Below are 20352 nucleotides of genomic sequence, written 5' to 3'. Positions count from 1 at the left end.
CACCCAATAAAGAACTCTTTCTAATTGTGTGCCTGTACAGAAGTTCCAGAATCCACAATGAATGCAAAAGACTTGTGCATTTCACTACTTGCTGGAAAACTGAAGTGTTTCCTTTCATCTCTGTTGGAATTTGACTTAGTGTTCCTCTTTTCATAAATGTTCTGGGGTATAAAACTTTCCTGCTCTCTCAGTTTGTGAGGACATGCTGCCCCCTTGTGGCTGAGTTCATTTCAGCAGAAACATTGTCAGGGTCTATTTAAGGAACATAAGCTCTCTCTGTCCTTGGTTCCAGAGTTGTCTCCTGATGGCCCTCCTAATGCCATTGCCTTGGTAACAGTGCTCTAACTTTTGTTGAGGCCTCTGGCTGTAAAATTGTTTTTTGGGGGAAGGGACCACCCCTCCTATTGTTGGCTTGTGAGCAAATTCTTCGGAGAAATAGTTTGCCTTTTTAGCCCAAAGTTTCCTTGTTTCAACTTCGGAGAGGAGTTCTGAAGATACTTTTTGAAATGTTAGTGCAGGCAGCATTTCCAAGTGACCAATCACATTTTCATAACTCATGGCATATTTAATAAAAAACAACAACACTGAATTTTGCTGGATTTGGGCACATCCAACATCAGTTAACTGATTAAATAACTCTTATCAGTTGGCTCATGTTGTTCAGTTTCTAAAGCATTTCCCCTCGTGATGTTTTAAGTCAGCCAGCCTTTGCCTTATTGCATATTTAAGAGCCCAGCCCTTGGCAAGAGGAGGAATACATTTGTGTAGCTCGGTGACCATCTCTAACATCAGAAAGGTATAAAAGCCGAAATAATAAATAAATAAATAAATAAAATAAGTTGTTGCCTTTCTTATCTCACTTTTCACATTCAGTTCATCTGTCATCATCATCATCCATAGAGAAGTGTCTGTAAACAAATTTGGCAGTCTCTCTGCATCCAGCACGAACATTTATCTGGTTCTTTGTGAGGAAAAATTGTTTGCTGACAAGATTTCTACCTTCAGTCTTCCATCAGTCGTCTGAGAATTTGCCACTGTGTCAGGTCAGGCATCTTAAGGTACAAACAGACGCTCAGCACAGCTCAATCCATTCTTAGGGAAATTACACACCAGCAGGGTCTCTCTTTGGGAGATCGCTGAAGACAAATTTAATTCTTTAAGTTCTGCAGCTTAGTCTGAGTTTACCATAATCTGGCCCCATGAATGGTTAGTTTGGGCTCCATAATCTGGGCGCTCATAATTTGTTCCATGCTTGGCCCATAACCTGTTGAAATGCAAGAATTTTGGTCAAGAGCCAGATGGATTCTAATTCTGGTAATTTAGCAGAGTGCACAAAGCTATGGCGTACACAGCAAAGCCCATTCAATCTCTTTGTGTCACACATTTATTGTAGGACCTCAGTTTCTGGATAGGATAAACATAGTTTTCTAATCTGGTCTAATAGGCTAGGATACAGGATCTATGTCCTGCTCTCATGGCTGCGATGGCAAAATGCAGAGGTGGGATCCAGCAGGTTCTCACAGGTTCCTGAGAGTAGGTTACTAATTATTTGCGTGTGCCGAGAGGGGGTTACTAATGGGTGATTTTGCCCCGTGATTTTTGCCTTAATTACGCCCCTCCTCCGCTCCTCAGCAGTAGCGCGCAGAACTTGAAGCAGTCTAGCAGGAGGTGCACCAGCGTGCAAGGCAGCCTGCGCCTGCGTGCATTCGTTTCCCACCCAAGAACCAGCGCAGCGGCTGCGTCCTTGCCACAGCCCTTCCCAGCAATGCCCCGCCCCGGAATGCCCGGCCATGCCCCTCTGTCAGGCTCCGGCCTTCAGGCCCCATAGGGCACTAATAATACGCCACAGTTTGAATCCCACCACCATGGGAACCTGTTACTAAAATTTTTGGATCCCACCACTGGCAAAATGTGTGTGAGAGTGGAGGCGTGAGAAGAATCAGGAAGGAAGGAAGGAAGGAAGGAAGGAAGGAAGGAAGGAAGGAAGGAAGGAAGGAAGGAAGGAAGGAAGGAAGGAAGGAAGGAAGGAAGGAAGGAAGGAAGGAAGGAAGGAAGGAAGGAAGGAAGGAAGGAAGGAAGGAAGGAAGGAAGGAAGGATCGCTGAGAGTATCAGTCCACACATCAAAGGTATAGTATCAGAGCAGTAAAGAAGGGATGCCCAGTGCCTTGGCACTTCACTCTCTCTGACTCACTCATCAAGTCCCCCTCTGATGTCCAAGGTTAAGTGACAGCACAAAGTTCTTCACTTCCGGGGCATTAATGCGGGGTCTGTCGCCGCCATCTGTCCTCCCTCCACTCGCTCTGCCTCCCTGTGAGGTTCCAGGATGGTTTGGGAGGGAGTGGCCTCAGCATGGGGCGCAGAGGTAGCAAGTGCCTCGCAGTCGCTGGCCCTGGCAGGGAGATTCCCCGGCGTGGCGTGGCTTCTCCTCTGCCTCATTCCTCCCTGGCCGTGCCTTGCCCTTCTCCCTTTATAGGGGTTGCTCCGCCTCCTCCCCCCAGAGCCATCCCTGCCCCCCACCAGCCCAGCATTGGCTCAGAGCCCTTTCCTCAGAGCTCTGATTGGCTGGGCTCCCTAAACGTTTATTCCTGAGGCTGTTTCATGATAAAGAAATCAACTGAATCCAGAGTCTTGTTATTGAACAGTCCAGGGGTGGGACGAGGGGCTGGGAAGGGCTGGCGGGAGCCCGGTGAGGGACAGCACCTACCCTCAAAACGCTTGGGGTTGAGTGCAAGGAGGGGCGTGCTTCTGCAATGTCCCAGAGTTCTCTGGATCTGAGTCATGATTTATCGAAATACGTACTCAGCCCTGCAAGATGCTTGAACATAAGATCAGAGGCGTTTCTAGGCAAACTGGCGCCCGGGGACAAAACCTGACTTTGGCGCCCACCCCCACCCTCATATGGGTGGTCACCCTCCCACACTACACCCAAACAATGATTTTTTTTTGCACCAGCTCACAAAACACACACCCCCCAGCAAAACATACATGGCTCTCTCCCCACCAACTCTCTTTCCTAATTTTATCCTCACACCAACCCTATGAGGTAGGTTGTTAATCTGAGAAACAGCTCCAAGCCAGTACAAGTGGGTATTAAACCTCTCGAGGCCACCTCACCCGCCACCAGCAGACACCCCCAGCATTTTACCTCCAAATACATAGTTTCAATATATTTTGATGTTGAATATGACATTTGTTGAAAACATTGGCTCTAACTCGATAAAGGCAGGCTCACTTAAAAAGGGGACGTGGCTCAGTGATATGAGTATCAGCTTTGCATGCAGCAGATTCCAGGTTCAGTCCTTGGCATTAAAGGGAACAGGCAGTGAGTGAGTTACTGGGGCTCCGAAGCAGTTAACACATACCTATTTCTGACTAAAAAAGAGCAGCAGTGGCGTAGGAGGTTAAGAGCTCGGGTATCTAATCTGGAGGAACCGGGTTTGATTCCCAGCTCTGCCGCCTGAGCTGTGGAGGCTTATCTGGGGAATTCAGATTAGCCTGTACACTCCCACACACGCCAGGTGGGTGACCTTGGGCTAGTCACAGCTTTTTGGAGCTCTCTCAGCCCCACCCACCTCACAGGGTGTTTGTTGTGAGGGGGGAAGGGCAAGGAGATTGTAAGCCCCTTTGAGTCTCCTGCAGGAGAGAAAGGGGGGATATAAATCCAAACTCTTCTTCTAAGACTGCACAGCTTAGAGAGTGGCAGGAAGGTGAGGAGGTACAATCCATGAAGAAAAGAGACTGCACATTTCTGGTTATAGTTGCTCACTTTTACCAGTTCCCCTGACAATTGTGCGAGCTATAATGCCCCAGCATGTAAATAATCCTTCCCCTCCCACTTTCTCCCACTGTAACTGTAAAAAAGAGCCCATGCAATGTGCAAGTAGTAAAACAATCAAACGGAAGGCTTGCAATTTAGTAGTAGTAGTTGTAATAATGTGTGTGTATGGGAGTGAGATGAAAATAGAAAATTGCGTTAAAACAAAGTGGGACTGCCGAGACTGAATCAAGATGGTATAATTGAGGGGGAGGGGATACAATTATGTGGGTAGCAATAGGAAAGGGGGAGGCAGGTTCTGGCGAAGAAGCCCAAGGAAAGGGAGAGGGAGCGCAAAGGTGATTGTGCAAAGTGCATATTGAAGAGTGTGCCTTGCTACAATCAGAGCATAACAGCCATTCTTCTGTGATCCTAAACGGCTTTACTCGGAAGTAAGTACCGCAGATTTCCATTCCTTGCGCCCCAGTAAAACGTGTACAGCACTGCAGGAATAGACTTTGCCGCCCAGCATTCCTTGCTGGAAGGAGGCCTCCTTCCATTCACAAAAAGACGAAAAGAGTCCTTCTACTGTTTTTTGAATGGAAGGAAAGGAAATCCACCTGCAAAATCACCTCTTTCCCCACAGCTGGTGCAGGGGACTTGGGAAATGCAAAGCCCCCGTGCACCAGCTGAGGGGAAAGAGGCAGATTTGCGGTTGGATTTAATTTTTACAAGCCTCATGAGGCAGCTGGGGGGGGGAGGATTGGCAATCCCCCCCCAGCTGCCCCACGAGGCTTGTAAAAGTTTTAAAACACCCCACAAAACTACCTCTTTCCTCTCAGCCAGTGCACGGGGGCTTTGCATTTCCCAAGTCCCCTGCACCAGCTGAGAGGAAAGAGGCTCCTGGGGCTGGGGAAATGCATGGGGGGAGCACCCATACGGGCTGGCTCCTTGGCACTTAATCGGAGGGAGTGGGCAGCTCCTCTCTTCTGGTAGGGAAGGGACTCCCCCTCAAAGGGGAGGGAAACAGGGCTGCCTTCAACTCCTGCCACACCCCACCTGAAAGGGCCCATCGGCCAACGTCGGGAGACGGAGACCCAAGAGAAAATGCCCTCCCGAGTGCCCCACCCCATCGCCAGGCCACCCTTCGCTTACCTGGGCCTGCAGGGGCCGGCTGGGCTTCCCTTCCCTCCTGTGCTGCTGGCCAGGCAGCCGGGGAGAAGGCTTGTGACCACACACAGGAGAAGGCAAGACATGCTGGATTGGAGGGAGGCGGAGCTCCCCGTCCTGCTCTGGTGGCTTGCTGGGACTGGGAGGCGGAGCACACTCAATGCACAGTGGGACTGGGCCGGTGGGCCACCGTACAGAGTGGGCGGGGCTGAGGCAGCCGGAGCCGGCTGCTCTGTAAAGCTTGCCAGTGCTGCTTGCTTGAACTGATGCAGTCTATGGGGGACATTTTGGCGCCCCCCACGTGACTGAAATTGTTGCGCCCGGGGACAAGGGGTACCCCTCGTCCCTAGGCAAATTCGCCACTGCATAAGATCCCCTTGATTTGACCAGTGGAGTCCACGCCAGATCGTCATAAGAGGGACTGGAGATTCTTGACCGCTATCCCTCATTTGGGATTGGAAGAATGTCCAAATGCAGCTTCATCTCTGTGTCGACAGATGCTCCATCTGTAACCAGTGAGGATACGTGCATGGAGATGCAACTAGCTCAGGGGTGTCCAAAGCTGGTGCCCCAGATGTTAGTGGACTATGATTCCCATCAGTCCCTGCCAGCAAGGCCAACTGGAACTGTAGTCCATGAACATCTGGGGCACCAGAGTTGGACACCCTTGATCTAGTTGCTTTGGACCCGACTGGGTTGCCGCAGGTGCTTCGCCCGACCACAGGTGTTTTCAGGCACACATCACTCTGCTGTCTGTACTAACTATATACAAAAGTGGTACCAATCAGGTGCCCTTACCTTATCAGGTTTTTGCACACGATACAAGCTGTGCACTCAGTCCTAATCTGCACACGGCACCTGCTAGAAGGAGGGTCCAGTTGTCAATTAGATTTTGCTCATCTAAACACATGTTCTGACATCAACTGCATCTAGTGCTCCTCTTGTACCATGGCTGCAGCCTTCACTGTCACCTAGAAAGCACTGCTTCTCACCACCACATTTTGTAACAACCCTTACTATTACATACCTTTTGTCAATTCTGGTCTTGGTCCACTGTGCCATCACAGCTAAGGAGCAGCAGCGCCCATGTGTCTTTGGCCAATATCCCGATGAGGCTTTCACTGTCCCTTGGTACAGTGCTGTGCCAAAATTCCTTGTGGGAATTTGGAGACGTCCGTGTCAGTCTTGTGTGCCACTTCTACAGTATTATCATAAGGAAAAACAGAGGCTAACCTACTCACAACTACTCTTTCAGTGCAGTGTTTGAGTGCGTCTGTTTGCACCTCCAAAAGTGTGCCAAAGGATACCACCTACTTTGCCTTAGGGCAAACCGTGGGCAGCTGGAAACCAGAGTTTGACTGGCCACTTCTAAGTGCCAGCTATGCCTACATTTTAGGTCTGACTCTGCTAGCTATCTGACCCTTCTACTTTCCAAGGATTCCTCTACTAGCTGGCTACACTTGATTGAACAGACGATTAATTCAATAGGTGCTTCTTTTGTTTCCCCTCTAGCTTTGTATTTTTATCACTTAACTTCTCCACAGTTACAATGTTAGCTAGATTTAATGTGCTTCTGGCAGCTGTCCTTTGAGGAAGAATCCATCAAGAAAGGCCTTTGTCTTTGCAATAACACTTGTATTGATTCGATCTCCCATGGTCTCTTTGATTGTGTTCTCCATGCTAATGAACGTGATTTCTATTTCAGCCCTTTCCTCCATAAACTGAGAGGGCTCCCTGCAGGAAAACGGGCATCTTTCTCTTGTCCACACATGACCTGCTTGGTTGCTAGATTTCTCCTTATAACCATGAGGATCCGAACCCATAGGACAGAAAATGCTTATTAATGTTTTTAAATATATATTCTATGTCTCCGAAGTTTTGTACTGACCTATGCCAATAAAGGTTGTCTGACTGACCGAGGCTACCAAATTTGCCCTTTTTTCATTTGTCTTGCGTATTGCTTTCCCCATAGAAGAGATACCCTGTTTCCCCGAATATAAGACATCCCTGGAAAATAAGACGTAGTAGAGGTTTTGCTAAAGTGTGAAATATAAGGCATCCCCCAAAAGTAAGACGTAGCAGAGTTTTTGTTTGGAAGCACGCCCGACGAACAGACACAGAAAAATAAGACAACCCCTGAAAATAAGACATAGCGCAACTTTGGGAGCAAAAATTAATATAAGACACTGTTTTATTTTCGGGGAAACACGGTATGTGATGTCTCAACAGGTGCCATGGTTGATGGACGGAGTGCTTTAGTGCGTTCAGTGTGGTAGAATTGTTCCAAACGTTGCAGCCATTTAGTATTATTTTTATTATTGCTCCCCGGATTACAGAGTACGGCAAGAGGAAGAATTAATCGTGGGACATCCAATGAACAATGCAGGACTAGGAACACACAATTAAACAGCAAAGCAAACAGCAAACTGCCCAGGCTGGCACAGTGCAAGCAAACGGGACTGGAAAAGCGCAAGGCAACACAGCACCCACTCTCCACTTTCATATGTAAAGGTGCTCATCCGGACCGTTCTGTCCCTCTACAGACCTACAATTCTATTACAAGAATGCCTTCCTGGATAGTTCTGTTGTGAACAATGTGTGTAATGACTGTACCGCAGGAGACTCCTCCTCCTCCTCCTCCTCCAGCAGGCCATTCCACAAGGAGAGAGCCTTCACAAGGAATGGATGTGAGTGGGCAGTTGCCATTCTTATTTGCAGCACGGAACCTTCAGAAGGTTTTACCCATCAGGTGTTCAGTGCTGCTGGGAAGTCTGGGAGATGGAGTTCCAGCGCCTTCCAGTGAAATTCATTCTGCTAAGAGGCAGCTGGGAGAAACCTGGTTTCTATATCACAATTGTTTCCATTTTTTAAAAAAATGAGCACTTGGGAACCCCGGCACCCCTATAAAATAGGCTCTCACCCAACACTCCTTGTTCAGCGTGTCTGGACCACTAGTCTGGTCACATTGTTCTGCCAAGTACTTCTGACCCTGCTTTGGGGCTCAGTTGCTGCTGCATTCCACCTGCTTTCTACCTTGCTTCCTTGGAGCCCAGTGCAGGTAGCTGGATTCTGCTTCATAGACTCCAAGTCATTTCAGAATCTAGTACAGTATCAGCCCTAAACATTCCCACAGTTCCTCCGCTATTCCCAAGCTGTCCTCTCAACACTGCTTGTATCCTAGGTCTGTGTGTATGTTCTGCTGCTTTGGTTATTGTATGCTTGTGTCCAGTGGTGGGATCCAAAAATTTTAGTAACAGGTTCCCATGGTGGTGGGATTCAAACTGTGGTGTAGCGCCAATGGGGCTGGGCGGGGCACGACGGGGGCATGGCCGGGCATTCTGGGGGCGGGGCATTCCTGCGGGGAGCTGTGGCAAGGACGCTGCACCAGTCCTTGGCTGGGAAATGAATGCACGCAGGCGCAGGCTGCCACGCACGCCGGTGCACCTCCTGCTAGACTGCTTCAAGTTCTGTGCACTACTGCTGAGAGGAGGGGCGTAACTAAGGCAAAAATCACGTGGCAAAATCATCAATTAGTAACCCCCTCCCGGCACACACAAATAATTAGTAACCTACTCTCGGGAACCTGTGAGAACCTGCTGGATCCCACCTCTGCTTGTGTCCCTCCATTATCTCTAAATACACATGTTAAACTTTGCTCTCCTATGGAATTTCTTGCAAAAGCTGATCTTGATATACATAGACAACAAAGCCCCCCCCCCCCCCGCTTCACTGACACTTGACTAAGCCCAGAGTCTGCTCTTGCTAATTCTCCACTCTAAAAGGGAGAGACTCCCACCTCTTTGGGTAACAGTTTGGCAGTTCCCCATACTTCTGGGCTTTTTCTACCAGCCCATAAGACTTTCAGTTTAATGGGCTGGTAGAATTTTGAAACATTCCCTTTCCTAATCTGAATGTTGGCACAATTGTCCACTGAAGATCTTGTGATTACTAGATGTGCAAGAATTAATTTTTAAAATTATTTTTCATATGCTTGTAGAAGATAGTTTGGCTTTTGTATTTTTTTTTGCCATGGAGTTAAACTATAAAGAATCAGTTGGCATTTCTAGCTGCTAGTCTTCATTTGGGTACAACTCTGGAAGGGTGATGCTGTAGAAGATGAAGATTCCCAAGCTCACCTGTACATCCAAATCATCATAAAAAATATCCCTGTGCAGCTGAGATGTTTGCACGGTTCCCAGACCTGAAGCGGGTTTGCCCCATGATATTTCCCTCATCCCAGGGAAACCACCCAATTGGTGGTTCTTTTCAAAAATCCCGGGGTGAGCCTGCTAGAGCCTGCTGCCGTGCGAACACCAGTGGGGAGCAGAACTCCCCCAATACAGCACAGTGCTGCAGGCAGGAACTTACCACTGCTCTGAAGGAGAGAGGACAGTTGGCATGTTTACAGAGCCGATGCTGTGCAGCAGAGCGTGCTGATTCTTTGCAGGAACTCTCCCTTGCAGGCAGCCCGGATGCATTTAATGAAGAGCAGTGAAGGTCAAAGCTGTGGCTGCAACTGTGCTGTTTTCCTGACTGCTGCCCTCTGCATTGTTTCCAGATTCTGCATGGGCCTCGGACCCGCTTGTAATGACCTTGACTTCGGCTACTCCGCTTCTGTGTGCACGTCAGCTTCTGACTCTCGGCCTTGTCTGACCCCACTTCCTGGACTCTCCTGCTGGCCTGACCCATCTGTGTTTGAACTCTGTCTGCTGCTTATCAACTTGGATTGCCGTGGAGGCCCTGCTGCAGCCGTGGCAACCCCAGGCCTCTGAGCCTCTGCAGCGCTGGTGCGGCTGTGGCAGCCGGCCGACCCTGCCCCTGCCCAGCGAGACCGGCCGCTGAGGGTGCCCCTGCCCCCTCCTCTTTACCCCCAAGGGCCCTAATACCATCAGGACCCATTATTTTGCATTAGGAGGGTTTCGTTAGGACGCGGGCGATGCTTTAAGATATGACTGTTGTTTTAATTATATGTATGTTTTTAGCTGATGTTTTATCTGTACACCGCCCTGAGCCCTTCGAGGGTAGGGCGGTATACTAAAATTATTATTATTATTATTATTATTATCATCATCATCATCATCATCATCATCATCATCATCATCATTATCGTCATTATTGTTATTGTTGTTGTTGTTTTGTTGTTGTTAATAATAACAACAACAACAACAATGTGTATAATAATAATAATAATATCAATATCAATATCAATATTAATGATAATGATAATGATAATGATAATGATAATGATAATAAAGTCTTGCTCTCTGATCCCCGGGACTCCCCTTAGTGGGAGGAGGGGTCTAGCTATTTACATTGTCACTGCAGGCATTGTTAAAAGGACTACTGTTGAATAATTAATTGTATAGTCTTAGGCTGACTCTCTGCACAAAGCATCAATCAAACAACAGACGCAACATTAGAGCTAATACAAAACCAAAAAACGCGTTGCATCAACCGCTTTTATGTGCTGAAAAGTGCATAACAAACAATAAAGTGCATATATACAATAGAAACAAGTGCAACAATGAATACAACAGCACTATATGTGCATAATATTCTCAGGGACATAGCTCTTACAGTGTCAGCATTCGCACGCAGTACTTCCGGTTTACCGAGACAATGTCCTCTTACGCAATAAATATAACAGCACCATGTGTCCTTAATGTGCTCAGGGACAAAGCTCTTAGCTCTTAAGGTGTCAGCATTAGCGCGCTGTACTTCCGGTTTGACGAGACAGTGTTCTCTTATGCTGAATCAGTCTATGGAGTATCTGAGAATCAAGTGGACCAGTCTATGCGGAACGAACGGAATGCGCTATCTTAGCCGTTTTCCAATAGTCTTCTTCAGATCAGATTCTCATCATATCAGCCATAATTGGGGTAAATGCTTTTTAGGTGAAACCTTCACATCCATGCACATCCCCATCTAGCTAGATGAGGATGTGCATGGATGTGGTTGATATGATGAGAATCTGATTTGGAGAAGACTATTCAAAAACGGCTAAGATAGCGCATTCTGTTCATTCCGCATAGACGGGTCCGCTTGATTCTCAGATGCTCCATAGACTGATTCAGCATAAGAGGACACTGTCTCGTCAAACCGGAAGTACAGTGCGCTAATGCTGATTTAACCCCCATGCTCAGAATGGGTTGACCCAGAAAGGGGTGGAGACTCAAAGCAGCAGAAGGCTGCAGAGCTCATGTAGTTTGGAGGAGACAAGGCTACCAGACTCGGACCTTGGTTGTATAAGCCCTTAACACCTTGTTAAGGTAACTGCAATGTTGTTGGGAACTACTGGGAAGGTAGTTGTTTATTTTTGCTATGTTGTAAATGTTGGAGTTTATTGTTTCAGGGGTTTTTTAATGTTTGTAATGGGTGAGAGTTCTCCTGGAAACCTTCATCATGTTGAATCCTGTTCATCAAGCCCTTGGAGTCTTCAGGAGCCAACCCACTTGCAATGAAGAATTGGACTTGGCAGTATCAGTAGACTGTAAATATAAGGACTTGAAAATGCAACCTGAACAGTGTTGGGAGATCCACATCTAGTGCGTGTGTTTCCCTTGAAAAGTAGCAGAGCGGCACAGAGGCTGAACACAGGGAAGCTTACCTGGGCTCACACACGTGGCTGAGCTTGCTAGAGAGAACTTCAGACACAAAAGAAAGCCAGAGTCATTTGTAGTTTCTAATCTAATGAAAAGAGTATTTATTAGTGAACTCCATTCTGGATAGAAAGGTGGAGAGTTAGGTTCACTATCTAATCTAATCTAGTTGGATGGAGGCGGATGCGTAGGAGACACATCCTCTCCCTAGGCATGGTGAAGGTAAGAGGGAAGAGGTTCGAGAAGAAGGCGGAAGCAAGGGAGGAAGTCCCTAAGAGTATCAGTCTACATCAAAGGGATACACTCAGCATGATAGAGTAAAGGTGACAAATTCCTAAGTCCCTATCTAGCCACTAGCTTGCTAGTAAAAAAACCCCTCTGTGGGATGAGGCAGGAAACAGCGTAAAGTCCCTTTCTTCCAACAAACAGGACCTTGAAATGTGATGTTAAATGTTGATGTTATATGTTATATGTTAAGAAAGTAAATCATTTTGTTTTTTTAAAATTTGTTGTTGCAAACTCATTCCAAGTTCTGCCCCACAGAACCCACAGAGAGAGGTTACACTGACACCTTAAGAGCTAAGAGCTTTGTCCCTGAGCATACTAAGGACACATGGTGCTGTTATATTTATTGCTAAGGGGACATTGTCCCGGTAAACCGGAAGTACTGCGTGCGAATGCTGACACTTTAAGAGCTATGTCCCTGTTCCGTGCTGGGCATGGGACGGAGACTGTTCTCGTCGCCGTCACAGATACACTCCGTATTCAGCTTGACCGAGGCGGATCGGCGCTGCTGGTGTTGTTAGATCTCACCGCAGCGTTTGACGTGGTCGACCACGACCTTTTGGCCCACCGCCTGGCCGCCTCCGGAGTACGGGGCACTGTCCTCCAATGGATAGCCTCGTTCCTCCGGGGCTGGACTCAGCAAGTGAGGCACTGGGACCAAGCCTTCCCGAAGTGCCCGCCTCAACGCGGTGTACCCCAGGGCGCATTACTGTCCCCGCTGCTATTTAATATCTACATACGACCCCTCTTGCTCAGCTGGTACGGAGTTTTGGGCTGATTTGCCATCATCAGCACGCTTACACACGCAGCTCATTCTGTTGATGGAGTGGGGAGCAGCCGCCGCTTCCGCGGCTCTTACAGCACTGTCTGGAGGCGCTTGCTGGTTGGTTGCGACACAGAGCAGGTTAAAACTGGAATCCATCTAAGACGGAGATCCTCTGGCTCGGCCGCCAGGGGGAGGGTTGGGCGGGACCTTCCTGCCGCTGGTTTGGGAGGGGGCCACATTGGCGCCGACCCCCTCCGGGCTCCCCAGCCTGGGGGGTCCACCTGGATTTGTCTCTCTCTATGGAGACTCCAGGTGGCCCATACAACCCGGGCTGCTTTTTTCCACCTTCACAGTCTTCGGCTGGCCCCCTTCCTCTCCCAAACGGATCTGGCCTCTGCGATCCATGCAACGGGTCATCTCCAGATTAGACTATTGTAACGCGCTCTACGCGGGCCTTACCTTGCGTTGGATCCGGAGATTAAGACTGGTCCCGCATGCAGCAGCGCACAAGCTGACAGGCAGCGCCGCCTGGGAACACATCCAGCCTGTGCTGCGCCCAGCCGCATTGGCTTCCAGCAGAGTTCCGGATCATCTTCAAGGCAATTGGTAGTTGGGACTCTTCACGCTTATTCGCTGCTCCGGGACCATCGTATCTTAGAGATCGTGATCACCCCATATGTTCCTACATCGCCTCTCGGATCCGCGGAGGCTAATTGCATTTCGGTGGTCCCTGGCCCTTCAGTGGTGTTTTGCCAATCTACACGGGCCAGGACCTTTACGGCTCTGGCCCCGGCCTGCGGAACGCTCTTCCACCAGCTGTCCGGTTCCCCGCGGGACCTTGGGGAGTTCGGTGAGGCCTGTAAGACAGAGCTGTTCCGCCGGGCCTTTGGAGAAACCAGCCGCTAATAGTGCCCCCTTTCTTCGCCCTTTGACAACTGGGCCACCTGTCATCCAACAAGATTCTACATGCCTCCCTCTCTGAGGGGGGAGGGATTTTTATTACTGGAATGCTGGACGCCACTTTAATTTGTTGAGTTTTATAATTGAAATAGGAATGAAAACTTTTTATCGCTGCCTTAAATTACTACTTATTTTATACTGTATTTTATATGTTGTGCACCGCCCAGAGCCCTTCGGGGATGGGGCGGTATATAAGTCCAATAAAATAATAATAAAATAATAATAATAATAATAATAATATTATGCACATATAGTGCTGTTGTATTTATTGTTGCACTTGTTTCTATTGTATATATGCACTTTATTGTTTGTTATGCACTTTTCAGCACATAAAAGCGGTTGATGCACGCGTTTTTTGGTTTTGTATCTGTTTCTGCACGGTCAGAGCAGCAGGGCTGCATCGGAATGGTTCATGCCGATGCAAGCCCCGGGGCTGCAGGGGCTGCGCAGCCCCCCAAATGCCTCCTTACCTCCTCCTGGCCCCACGGCCAGAGCGGCAACTGCAGAAACAGAGGCCAGGAGGAGGTAAGGAGCTGTTTGGGGCTGGCGCAGGGAATACGCCAGCTACAACCCAATGCTGTTCGCTCGGCACTGGATGGAAGTCGGCGTATTCCAAAAACCTCGCTCCCCAAGTGAGATTGGAATACATCTGGGGGGGGGGGGGAGAGCGGTGCTGCATCATTTTGGCAGCACCGCCTGTGCGAAAGGTCCCCCTCCCCAACAATGTTTTACCGGGCCGGAATCAGTGATTCCAGCTCATGCAGAAAGGGCCAGAGTTAGGCAAGCCTACGTCTTTAGAATCGACCGGTTGGATCCAGCCAGTTTTTCTGCTGGACAATAGGGGAAGGGCAGAGGTGGGATCCAACCAGTTCTCACCACTTCTCTAGAAGTGGTTACTAATTTTTTCAGAGTGCCGAGAAGGGGTTACTAAAGCAACCTCCCTGCCCAATAGGGACTGGAGGAGCGTGTGTGTGGAGGCCCCACTGTGTGAATCCCACCACTATCGGAACCTGTTATTAAATTTTTTGGATCCCACCACTGGGGAAGGGTATTCTTTTTGCTCACCAAAATCACTACACTGTGGGGATTATGGGACTTGCCTGGACAAAAGACGGGACCTGTGATAAGCAGGGGATCTGGGACAGGCTGAGTGAATGAACTGGCCAGACTCCAATCCGGCAGGTTTAGAGCTTTCTGCATAGGGTTGGACTGACGATCAGTTGCATCTTCACTGTTCCTTTCTTTTACTGCTATGGGGATGATAACCACCTCGGCTCTCCACCCAAAGCGCCACAATGTTGGGCTGTCTTTGCCAGTCTGGCCTCATATTATAACCGCTGCCCTTCACTTCGGTCTTCTCTCCCCACTCTCCTAGCAACGGTGATGTGATGTTGTTGGGAAGGCAAGATGTAGCTACTCCTGGGACCCCTCCCAAGGAGAGGAGGGGCGGTTCTGGAAAGGCAGCCTTGCCACCACACCCACCAGCCCAGCAGTGGCTTGGTGGGGACAGGATCCTGAAAGAAACCGCTGAGCAGAAAAGCAGGAGACAGTGGCTGAGGGGACAGTTGCCTGTCTGTGAGCCACCTCACATGCCTCCTCTCGGGATGTGCAGAACCAGTGGGCAGATGGAGGCAGAGTTCAGGCCCTCTGCCACTGTGCTGGCTGGTGCACATGCTGCATTCCCATGGATCCATCAGTGGCAGCAGGGGCTTGGGCAAGCAGGCTGGAACACACCTTCACGAGTAGCTTGTGACTGAGCATTCTCAGGTGTCTAGGGATGCCAACTCTCTGTTGGGAAATTCCTGCAGGGTTTTTTTTTTGGAGGGGGGGAGCTACTAGAAGGGAGGAACTGAAGCAGGATAAAACGTGATGCAGTCCACCCTCCGTTTTCTCCTGGGAAAATGATCTCTGTAGTCTGGAGACCAGATGTGCTTTCAGGAGAACTCGTTTCCACCGGGAGGGTGGCAACCCCAGATGTGTCATACCAGCCTCTGCCACATGCCAGGCTTTTCCAGGCCTTCCCCCATTTCCTGGTCCACAGACAAGCAGGATTGACTGCTGCAGAGGCGTAGCTACAAGGGGACTGGAGGGTGCGCGTTGCACCGGGCTCGCTGGGGGGGGGAGCAAAAATTTCAGGGTTTTGGGGTATTTTTAAAGTGTTTTTCAGTTTTGGGCCTGCAGGCAACAAAATTTCAGGGAGTTTTCAGGGGACTCTCCTGATGATACCACCCAAGTTAGGTGAGGTTTGGTTCAGAAGGTTTAAAGTTATGGACTCCCAAAGGGGGTGCCCCATCCCCCATTGTTTCCAAAAGGAGCTATTAGGAGATGGGGGCTACACATTTGAAAGTCTATAACTTTGGACCCCCTGAACCAAACCTCACCAAACCTGGCTGGTATCATCAAGATAGTCTCCTAAAGATACTCTGAAATTTATATGCTGCTAGCCTAAAAAGTGCGCCCCCTGCAGGCCAAAAACTGAAAAAACCACTAAAAATACAAAAAACACAAATGAACATGGGGGGGGGGGAGCAGCAGCAAAATTCAGATTTTGCACCGGGTTCCGTTTTTCCTAGCTACGGTTCTGGATTGCTGGCAGGCTGCCCATCTGGCTCTGATGTCTACTTAGCTTCGACACTGACCTTGGGGCAAACTTTCAAAGACACAGTTCTTAGCATTAGCCTCAACAGAAGCTTTATCGTGAAAAAGGTGAATTTGCCTGGGGATGCAGAGCATGCTGGGAGCCACCAAGCCGCATCCAAAGGACCTTAAGAGGTCTTCCAGCACGACAAGGCCCCCAAGCAGATGTACAGCCCCGGCCCCGATGTCTTCATGGTGCTCCTCCGGATGACGTTCCTTCTCGGAAGGCGGTGGCAGCTGATGTCGATTGGCTGCCTCTCTTCCCGACCCTTTTGCCGCAGCATGGGCCCTGCAATTGGCAGCACAGATCTCTGGCCAGCCGCTGCAGGTCCCTCCGGAAGCGCACGCCCAGGAAGGCATGGAAGACGGGGTTCAGGCAGCAGCGAGCCAAGGCCAGTCCACAGGTGATGAGCAGGGCCAGCTCCCGCCGGAGGGCGGCTGAGCAGCTCGAGGCCTGCTGACTCAGCACATCCGCTGCGTCCAGGGCGGTCAACAGAGCGTAGGGCAGCTGCAGGACTACAAAGACCAAGACCAAGGCCAGGATCAACTGCAAGGCCTTCTGGGACCGGACGCAAGGGGAAGACAGCAGGGTGTGGGCAATGGCTGCGTAGCAGACCGCCATCAGCACAAAGGGCAGCACAAAACCAAGGCCCACCTGGACCAGGCTCACGGCAGCCGTCACCGTGGCCACTCTGCAAAGCGCAACGCCGTCGTGGTCCTCCACCCGGGCATACAGGAACTGGGGCAAGGCCAGAGCAGCAGAGAGCAGCCAAATCAGCCCTGAACTCAGCCTGCCCCAACGGACGGCCACGGGGCGCAGGCGGTGAGCAGTGGGGGCCTGCACAATGGCCATGTAGCGGTCCGCAGTGAGGCCCGCGAGGAACAGGAAGCCGCTGTAGGAGGTGAGGGCGTGGAGGCCCTGCAGGGCTCGGCAGGTGGCGGAGCCTAGGTGCCAGCTGCCGACCACCCCTGCCACGCCCACAGGGAGAGTCAGGAGCAGCAGCAAGTCAGAGGTTGCCAGCTGCAAGAGGAGGATGTCGCCGAGGGACGGGGTGTGGTGGTAACAGGCATGGATCAGCAAAAGTGTCCCGTTGCCCAGGACTCCCAACAGGCAGAACAGGACAACCACCACCGGCAAGTAGATTCGTGCCACTGCGTGGATGGTCTCCTTTTCACACAGCTCAGGCAGGGACGGTGTCCTCACGTCGTCTTCCCACAGGTACCACTCCGTGCTGACAGCTAGCTCACTTGTGTGGGGACTCGGCTCCTGTGGAGTGAGCGCAGGCATTCGTTACTCAGGGGATCTGGAACGGAGTTGGCACAACAGGAAGGCTGGAGGCAGGGGAAGTCAGTGGGGCGGCTGCGACAGCGTCTGCTCAGGGTATTACTGCTTTCCTTTGCATTGACTGGGAGTCAGGACCTAAAAGTGGGTCACAGCTTCCTCGCAAGTGGGTCATAAGGCCAGGAGGGAGGCAGAGAAGGGACCGGATGAGCCGGCAGGGGAAAGTCTGGCCAACTCAATTGCAATGCAGGGCTTGCCTCTGAAGAATGTGAAAAATGGCTGTGAAATACAGCCTGTTTCTCAGTATGTGTAACAGACTTCCCTCTGTGAGACACCTCTGCAGATGCCAGCCACAGATGCAGGCGAAACATTAGGAACAAGATACACTAGACCACGGCCACACAGCCCAGAAAGCCCACCACAACCAGTTGAATCCGGCCGTGAAAGCCTTCGACAATACAATAAATTATAAGCGTGTTCAGTGTTAAGTGCTGTGCGATTCCTGTGGTTCGTATTGGGGAGGGGGGAAAGTCGTTAGGCGTTACGTTGCAAAGGGCTCCTGAAAACGACAGCAAGTTAGCCGAGGGTCCCAATTGCAAAAGTGGGAGAATCCTTGATTGGGGAAAATTTAAATTATGGGTTGAAATTATGTGTGGAAAGGCAGTGACTGGATATTAGGAAAAAATGTTTACAGCGAGAGGAGTTCAGCAGCGGAATCAGCTGCCTAGAAGGGTGGTAAGTTCCCCTCTCTGACAGTCTTCTTCTCTGACGGCTTGGATGCTCTCGTGGCCGATCCTGCATTGACCAGAGGGTTGGACTAGATGTCCTCCCCTTCCAACCCTGTGATTCTAGAACTCTATGCCAGTTCCAGCCCCAGACCTGGGAATTCCACCCTCGTTCAGTGTTATCCTGAGAGCAAAAACCAGGGGAGGACGCCTCACCGAGAAATAGGTCTTCATTAGAACCATTTGAATTCAGAACTTGCTTCCAAGGCTACAGCTCAGCCCTGAGCTACATGGAAAAGAGGGTAAAGATCACAACCATGTGCAGAGTGTTTTCCCCTCCCCCTATTCATCAAGACACACACCCAGAGGTGGGATCCAGCAGGTTCTCACAGGTTCCCGAGGGTAGGTTCCTAATTATTTGTGTGTGCCGAGAGGGGGTTACTAATTGGGGATTTTGCCACGTGATTTTTGCCTTAGTAACGCCCCTCCTCTCAGCAGCAGTGCGCAGAACTTGTAGCAGTCTAGCAGGAGGTGCACCGGCGTGCGTGGCAGCCTGCGCCTGCAGCATCTGTTCTCTGCTAAGGACCATGCTGCGTCCTGAAGCTACAGCTCCTACGGAATGCCCGGCCACGCCCCTGTCGTGCCCCGCCCAGCCCCATTGGCGTTACACCACAGTTTGAATCCCACCACCATGGGAACCTGTTACTAAAATTTTTGGATCCCACCACTGCACACACCCCTCACTGGTTTGCAGGTTACATAAGAAGAACCCTGGTTTATCTTTGTGTACTGCATATTCGCTGAGACACAGAAGCCTGAACAGTACCTGAACACAGGAATAGGGAGTTTATTCAGTAAGCAGTAGTTTCTTTATTTGGAGTTACCGTAGATATGGGTTGAGGGTTCCCATTCTTCAAGGCAGCTCACCACTTTTTCCAAAATAAATCTCGCAGTGTTGTGAGTGTTCCCAAAGAATATGCTGGGGGTGGGGGGGAAGTTACCCTAATCCAGTGGTGGCGAACCTATAGTATGGGTACCATAGGTGGCACTCAGAGCCCTCTCTGTGGGCACGCGCAGAGTCACCCCCCCCCCCCCACATACACACACATCTAGGCTGGCCTGGGCTGCTGGGCTCGATTAAGACCTAGTTTTGGGGAAGCAGTATAGGTAATCCTGTTAAGTGCTGTTAAACCCCACTGATTTTCATGCGAAGAACTAAAGTATGATCCTTTACCTGGGAGTAAGCTCGGTTGCTGGCAATGGGGCTTGCTTCTGAGTAAATCCTCCTAGGGTCGTGATTCACCCGTTGGAAGAGTTGCACGGTTGCTTCAAAGCAAAGCCACCGACTACCACCAAGCTTACTCCTGAGTAACGCACGCCTCGGAGCCAACCATTTTTTCTAAACGAAAACCTCAGTATTCAGGTTAAATTGCCGTTTTGGCGCTTTGCGATAAATAAGTGGGTTTTGGGTTGCAGTTTGGGCACTCGGTCTGGAAAAGGTTCGCCATCACTGCCCTAATCCCATCCTGCACTCCTCCAAGGCTGGCTCTGGAGCAACCCCCTCCCCCGTCCCACTCTTGACAGCAAACTAAGTCTCACTTACCTGAACCTCAGGATTTGGGTAATTCATAGTGAGTCGAGAAATAGCCCTTTTTCGTCTGCTGGGTTCTCACCAGATGATGGCTGCTCCGCTCAGCTTCGCTTGTTTGTTCTGGTTGATTTTGAGAGGACGCATCCGTCCCCGTTTCCTGGCCTCCAAAATGGTTCATCCCAGGTTGACCATTTTTGGACACCCTCCACCCTCTGTCTTTCAGTATCCATGCCCTCTGTGCTTTTTGCAGCATGAAAGAAGGCTGAAGTTTAACAGGTGAAGCACAAAGGACCAGCCAGAAAGGAAGGCATTAGTCATTCAAATGAGGCTGTTGTTTAAGACAAACGTTGGTTTCACTCTCAACCGCCACCACCCACCTCCCCTAGCACCTGGGACTCTTTCTTCTCACTTTCATCCTCAAGGTGCATGGACAGCCCCTCCCTCCGAAAGCAGGCCAATTCTCATGTGCTCCAGGGCTTCTGGCTTGGAGAGACTGTTACCGTGCTGCCTGGGTCACTTTTATTCTCCCAGATCAACCAACTCTCAGCAGCGCAGAGGAACAGAAACAGGACCCAACACGGC

At 50.1% G+C, this 20352-nt stretch overlaps 1 protein-coding gene across 1 annotated transcript; it reads right to left on the bottom strand.

Moving 5' to 3' along the window:
* Nucleotides 1-16362: 16362 nt before the first annotated feature.
* On the bottom strand, nucleotides 16363-19896 carry CCR10 (C-C motif chemokine receptor 10). Its single transcript, XM_048517593.1, has 2 exons — nucleotides 19783-19896; nucleotides 16363-17439 (listed from the first exon to the last, which is right to left on the bottom strand). The coding sequence occupies exons 1-2, from the start codon at nucleotides 19807-19809 to the stop codon at nucleotides 16363-16365; spliced, it is 1104 nt and encodes a 367-aa protein (XP_048373550.1). The 5' UTR covers nucleotides 19810-19896.
* Between the last annotated feature and the right edge of the window lie 456 nt (nucleotides 19897-20352).

The sequence above is a fragment of the Sphaerodactylus townsendi genome, linkage group LG15, assembly GCF_021028975.2.
Source record: "Sphaerodactylus townsendi isolate TG3544 linkage group LG15, MPM_Stown_v2.3, whole genome shotgun sequence".
NCBI lineage: Eukaryota > Metazoa > Chordata > Lepidosauria > Squamata > Sphaerodactylidae > Sphaerodactylus > Sphaerodactylus townsendi.
Note: the sequence above shows the minus strand (reverse complement) of the source record. Positions and strands in the feature narration are given on the sequence as shown.